Source organism: Polyodon spathula, chromosome 9 (assembly GCF_017654505.1).
Source record: "Polyodon spathula isolate WHYD16114869_AA chromosome 9, ASM1765450v1, whole genome shotgun sequence".
Lineage (NCBI taxonomy): Eukaryota > Metazoa > Chordata > Actinopteri > Acipenseriformes > Polyodontidae > Polyodon > Polyodon spathula.
In genome coordinates this window covers 24941840-24948802 of record NC_054542.1, presented here as the reverse complement: position 1 = coordinate 24948802, position 6963 = coordinate 24941840, and the positions used below count along the sequence as shown (strand labels likewise).

At 42.0% G+C, this 6963-nt stretch overlaps 1 protein-coding gene across 1 annotated transcript; it reads left to right on the top strand.

The window, feature by feature from the left end:
• Nucleotides 1-861: 861 nt before the first annotated feature.
• Nucleotides 862-6422, top strand: LOC121321063 (seven in absentia homolog 3-like). The gene is made up of 2 exons (XM_041259974.1): nt 862-996; nt 4039-6422. Exons 1-2 carry the CDS (start codon nt 862-864, stop codon nt 4621-4623), a joined length of 720 nt encoding a protein of 239 aa, XP_041115908.1. The 3' UTR covers nt 4624-6422.
• The last annotated feature ends 541 nt before the right edge of the window (nt 6423-6963 follow it).

Below are 6963 nucleotides of genomic sequence, written 5' to 3'. Positions count from 1 at the left end.
TTTTTATACCCATCCCTGATCTGTGCCTTCAACAACTTTGTCCCGGAGTTCATCTGAAAGCACCTTGGTGCTCATGGTTGAGAAGAGATGCAGGTCTCGGTTCGCTGGCCGTCTGGGGTTGTCTGTTGCTCCGCGAATCACCTGGGGTTTGCCAGCCGCTCTGGCATCGCCTAGGTTTGCAGCCGCTCTGCATCCCCTGGGGGTGACTTGTTGCTCCGCATCACGGGATTGCCAGCCGTTTGCCTCTACAAGGGTTGACAACGCGTTCGCATCGCCTGGGGTTTGCCAGCCATCCGCATCGCCTGGGGTTGCCACCATTCCGCATAGCCTGGGTTGCCAGCCGTTCCGCATCGACTGGGATTGCCCTGTTGCTCCATGCATCGCTGGCGGTGACTGATGTTCTGGCATCGCCTTGGGTTGCCAGCCGCTCTGCATTGCTTGGGGTTGCCAGCCACTCTGCATTGCCTGGGGTCTCTGGAACTGCATCGCCAGGGGTTGCAGTCAGCTCTGCTTTGCCACAAGGGGTCAGTATGGTCGGAGCCCCACCAGAGGGAGCTGCCGGTTATGAAAAAGGGGGGACAGGTCAGGAGACCACCTTCCCCCACAGCAATTTTGCTGCCAGAGTTCTGGGGGGAGATCTGGAGACCACCAACCTTCCACTTTTAAATTATTGTCTGAACCGTTTGCTCCAAGGGATATTCAATACCCTTGATATTTTTTTTTATACCCATCCCCTGATCTTGGCCTTTCAACAACTTTGTCACAGAGTTCTTTTAAAAGCGCCTTGGTGCTCATGTTGAGAAGGCGGGCCAACACCTGCACCCCAGTTTATCCTGACTCCCTTCCTCGCTTCGCCCAAGGATGCCTGCCTTGTGCTCATGTTTGAGAAGAGGGGCCAAACACCTGCACCCCAGTTTATTGACTCCTTCTCGCTTCGCCAAGGATGCCTTGCTGGTTTATACGAGGATGCCTGCCAAGGCTTCGCCCAAGGATGCCGTGCCTTGCTTCCACCAAAGTGGCCTGTCTAGCTTGCCCAAGACGCTCCGCATCGCCTGGGATTGCCTGTTGCTCCACATCGCCTGGGATTGCCTGCTGCTCCACATCGCCTGTGGGTTGCCATACGTCATCGCCTGGGGTTGCCGGTTGCCACCCTCGCCTGGGGTTGGCCAGCCTCTAATCATTCGCCGGGGGTCACTGGAAAACTGCATCGTCAGTGCTTGGCGCAGGGGTCAGTGTTGGCGAGAAAAAAAAAAAAAAAGCCCCCCCAGAGGGGGCTGCTGGCTATGAAGGGGAGAGAGGTCAGGAGACCACCTTACCCCGCAGCAATTTCACTGCAGGAGATCTTGGGGGAGGTCTGAAGACCACCAACCCCAGAAGCTTTACCGCTGCTGGACTTGCCCCGGCTGAAGGAGTCAGTCTGGGAGCTGTCAGCACGTCTGCTGACAGCCGCACCATTGGCAGCATTTCCGCTGCCAGTGGTACAGCGGGAGAAGAGATTCGCCCCACTGTCAGCACGTCTGCTGACAGCATGGCCAGTAGCAGCCTGGCTACTGGCAACATTGCCGCCCATCAACCCCTGAAAGTCCCTGTTCTTGGCCCAGGACTTTGAGTGAGACCTTTGGGATTTTGAGGGGGGAGGTGGCCTTTGACGCCATGTGTGCTTTGCACAAGTGGGGGGGGGGGGGGTATATGTGGCAAAGTTCCTGCCCCTGTGTGTATTTTGTGTTATATGTTGTATGTTAATGTTGGTGTATAGTCATTGGTACATGGGATATAAACAGGTCTGTGTAACACAAGTGTTTAAAAATGTATTATTTGTATTTAGGCATGAGGATTGCACAGCACTTCATGTGCAAGTAAAATGTAATAATAATGTGAGCACGGGGAATTGCACTTAATTAATTCACGTGCAGTTGTACCGCGACTCCAATTGAATGATGATTAGCAATCGAGTCTCGGGTACAGCTGCATAAAAGCAGCATGTTTTCAAATCACTCGGGGTTGTGTGTTCGGTGAGTGGAGAATGGGATTGGCGGACGGAGGGAATAATAAAACTAATAACCTAAAGTAAAATAGAAAAAAAAAAAGCTCAACGTGTTTTGTCTGTGTAGTTCGTTTTGTTTGTCTTTTTGTTTTGGTTGCCAGTGCCGTGTCCTATTTTTTGTCCTGTTTTATTTTATAATAATAAACCACGCAGCAGCGCATCCATTTATCATTTTATCTTGCAGTACTGTGTATTCATTTTTTTTGGGCTGTGGATGCATTTATGGTCTGAACTTCCACCACACTATAGCAGGCTTTGTTGACAATACCCCATTACCATTAAAGACTGTACAGTATTTAATCGAGATTATTCATGACTTCAAGGTAATGTTACATTTAACTCACTGAAAATACATTTTATTCTGTCGGTGTTAAAATTAGAGGGTAAGTTACTCACAGACCCAAAACCTTATCTGGAGCGCTGATACATGATGAATTCAGTGCCATTTCAGTCCACCCAGACTTGAATCCCATCGAGATGTTCTGGATTGACTTGAAGGCTGCTGTTGCAAAAAGGAAACTAAAGTTGATTGCAGAACTCAAAGCTGCATGTGTTGAAGAATATATATACTACTTATATATTCTACTTATAACAGATCCCCAAACTAAAGTGTTACAGATGCTTGTTGCTATGCTGTACTTCCACTTTTAGCACTTTTGTATGCATTGAGTCTCCTCCACATAGAAAAATACCTCTTCTAAGAGCGCAAAAAACCCTGCTTTTAGATGAACATTCATTCATTCATTCAGCATTCCTTGCGCTCATATGCCATAGCCATGTCAGATAAACACTGTAGATTCCCACCCCTTTTTACAGAATGTAATGTAATTGTTGTTTTTTTTGTTTTTTGTTTTGTTTTTTTTGTTGTTTTTGAAACCACTGCAGTTGTGTGGTGTAGTTTGTAAAACAAAATAGTGAAAGACGATTGCTACGGTGGACGTTGAGAATGCAGAATTAGACCTCAAGGGACCTGGTTAAACAAATAACTCAAATAGATTGTATCTCCTTTAAAGACTTACAAGCCCTTAGAAATTATCCTCTCCAAAGCATTTAATGAAACCAGATTAATCACAGATGCATGCAGAGAAGAGTTTCCATCTTTCATTATCTTTTTAAGTTAATGAAAAATAATTGCACTGTGCCACACGCTAGTTTATTGTTCATTCCAATTTTACAGCCTTGGACTTCAGGGTATTCAATCTTGTGCATTAATATCTGGAAATATGCATAACGCATTAGTTAGCAAAGCATCTGGGGGAAGTAATGTTGTTTTTCTTTATCAGTAATTGAAAGGCCTTCTCGTATGAAAGCCAATAACTGCATTAGTAGAACTTATGTTACATCTGAAAACAAAATGAGGAATACAACTTTTCTATTAAAGTAATTCTGTTGAATCACTCCGTGTTCAGTGGAATATGTTGTTTGCTATGACTATTAATACAAGTCTGTTGGCAAGTGTGAGCTCTCTGTAGTGGTCATCTCACACAACAGTTCAATTGAAGTAGGCCCTTAGGTACATGTTAGTAAAAATGATTTTACCATATATCTAATGAATTAACGCCATACATTTTACCTGTCTTGCATTTCATTTCACAAGTATAGAAGTCTTACATGTGCAGCTTTGAAAGAAACACATTTTATTTTAAGTAATTATATCTATCCTAGGTTAAAGAAAGCTTGCTGTCATGCCTTACTTTTAGGAAGTCTGTTCTACTTGCACTTCCTAGTTCACCTAGAGTGCCGCTCTCCTCATCCTTTCAAAACTGCACATGAGAAATGACAATAGCATAGTGCAGAGTACGTAAGACGTATGCAGTTATGTCATAAGCCATTTCACAACATTCTGTGTCATATAGTGAACAACGCATATCAAATAGTATATTTTAGCAAGTATTCTCCATTTTGATAACTTCAAATTACAATTAAGAAATAAACTTTGGGGACACAGTGGAGGTAGCACGCTCCATTAAAATATGATTTTCTGTGTTTCCCAGGATGCATCAGCCAGGAGTGGTCACTACAGTTCTAGTTCCAGTGCGGGTCACACTGAGAACAGAACCTCTCACCCCTGCGATGCAGGAGTAGCCAGCCCCTGCCCCTGCTCCTGCTCCTGCCCTCTGTTCTCCTGTGGGTGGCAGGGGGACCTGGAGGTGGTGGCGCTCCACCTCAAAGACACACACAGGGCCTCCACCCTCCAGGGGCAGCGCATCGTGTTCCTGGCGGCAGACGTCCACCTCCTGGATGCAGAGGACTGGGTGACGGTGCAGTCCTGCCTGGGGCAGCAATTCCTGTTGGTGCTAAAAAAGCAGGAGCGGCGACAGGGACACCAGCAGTACTTTGCTGCTGTCATGCTGCTGGGTCCCAGCAGGGTGGCTGAAAGGTTCACCTACAGGCTGGAGCTGAGCAGCGAACGCAGGCGACTGAGCTGGGAGTCTGCTGTGCGATCCTTCGCCGAGGGGCTCGGCACTGTGATAGCAGAGAGTGACTGCCTAGTACTCAATGCCTCTCTTGCTCACCTCTTCTCAGACAAAGGGAAACTGGGGATCCGTATTTCAATATCTGCTGACAAACAGGCTTAACGCATCTTTTACATTTTAACAAAAAAATCTGCAGACAGTATGGAGCTACATGCTAATCCTTAACCTGGTACTGAAATGGTGAAGATGGAAAGCTGGGGTCGCAACTTGCCAGCAGGTTTCAGAGTAAATCCATACGTTGCTTTCAAAGTGTTAAAACCTGAAGAGAAAAAAAAACACTGGCCCTGTGAGATTAACAAATGTTGCATAACTTAGCATTGAATAACTCTTTAGTTACATTCAGTCCTGAAGAATTATGGGAAATCTTGAGGAAAAAGAAAGACTTTTTATTTTTTTTACTTTGTCATTACAGTTATATCCTCATCAATTGCTTTACATTGCAGAACTTGATGTGAAAAAGTTGGTTAGGTGTGGTGTTTTTAGTGCTGCCAATGAGAAAAAATTCATTGAAAAAGAAATTTTCATAAAAGCAGCAGCACTTTGGTTAAGTACATCCTGGAGGAGTTGAACAGAAGCACTTCAGGTCAGAAACTAGCTACTACAGGATATTACCAAAGCACATGCAGATTGGGCCCTATCATACACCGGTTTTTGCATTTTGTGTAAATCTCCATGTTATTGTTGGTATAAAATGTATCGCCTCCCTTATTTTTTATCACAGATCATTTGCACATTTTTTTGCGGTTTCCCCATGATTTTCCCATGGTTACACTGTACATTTACCATAGGTTATCATGGTTTACCATGTTTTTTTAATATGTTTGCTTTGCCATTCCTGTGGTTTATTTTACTATGCTTTTACTATGGCAAACAGGGCTATTGGGGTCTATTCAATTAATCTAAACAGTGGCTAAATACAGTCATAGAGATTATTCAAATAGATACCAATTTATAAAACTCAAATGTGTAACAGCGCATATTTGGTGCTGTTTGGAATAATATACCTATTTATTGAGTCAAAGTATTTAGTAAGTTTAAATCAAATAAAATCAAACTGCAAGAACATCATGTATTGTTTCCATGCATCATAAAAATAAGGAACAGATTTTTATTTTGGGGCTGCAATAAGCTTTTTTTTTCTACTATAACACAGATGTGTTAATAAAACATATGCACTTAAAAAACGGAAGGTGTAGTTTACGAGAACAGGGAGCCTTAAACCCAATTACGGTAGCTGTAAAGGTTGGGTACAAACAGGACTCTAGTGGAAACAAAATCTTATAACTCAGTCATGATCTCTATTGCTTGTATCACAGTTCCAGAGTCAGTGCCAAGCATACATGCACAAGTCTGGCTCTAGCGGTATCATATGCACTACTTTTAAATGTGTATCTTGTATTGTATAAACATTTTTTTTTTTTTTATAATGAAAGGTCAAGCTTCTGTGAGGATGCCTATGACGCACTTCTGGTCTGGACTTGGGTCTTTTCTGCTTATTTTCTTTCCTGTTGATCACAGAGCAAACTATTTACTTGCTCAGTACAATGAGAAAATTAAGATGAAATAAAGCAAATCTGATTTCAGACTTGTAGGAGAAATGGGATTCAGAAGTGTTAGTAAATGTTTTTCCTGCCCAGTGAACACAAATGGACTGTGCAGCTGACCTTGGTAAAATGAGATGGAACTGCGAGACGGCGTGCCAGCCAGATAGTTATCTGTTAAGTTGCCCTTGGCAATGTAGAGATTTGGATTATTTTTTACATTTATTTTCTCCTTATGACAAGCCATCTGTAAAACAGGATCCACAGCAGTGAAGTCCACTGTAAACAATGACTGTAACAGAAATACGGATCCAATGAGAATCTTTTTAAATTGCTATGAACTGTGAATGTTTTACCCCTAAGACTGTCTGTAATAAATGTTTAAAACCCTTTGCTGATATAAATGTTTTTGATGTTTTTTTTGATAAAGTGTTGCAATGATTAACATTTCTTAAGAAATCATCAACATATCTATCTAGAAAAACAGGTTATCAAAAAGGCATCTATCAATGTGTTATAAAGATCTATATAGTTATATATTTATATATTTTTTTTTTATATTATTTTTTTTTTGTTATATATAATATCGACAGTTATTAATAATATAGTATTATAAGAACATGTAACTAAGAAACATTTTATAACATAATGGTGTTTACACTAGTAAGGTGTTATTGAAATGTTATTGTAATAAACTCCTTCTTAATAATCATCAGAATCTTTAATAAAACACGTATAGATGTTTTATATAAATGGATCCCTAAAGTACTATAAATCAAGTATGAGGAATCAACCAGTCATCAGTAAAGAGTTGTCAGAATTCCAGTACATCTCATTCTGTGTATAGATCTTACCCTGTGCATAGTTATTTAATTAACAAACAAAACCAGTTTTTTAATGT

Bases quoted from the DNA above. Each gene is read 5' to 3' on its own strand.
- LOC121321063 (XM_041259974.1), top strand. From the start codon at position 862: ATGCCTGCCTTGTGCTCATGTTTGAGAAGAGGGGCCAAACACCTGCAC. The intron at 997-4,038 runs GTGCCTTGCTTC...TGTGTTTCCCAG, and splicing joins AGGCTTCGCCCAAGGATGCC to GATGCATCAGCCAGGAGTGG.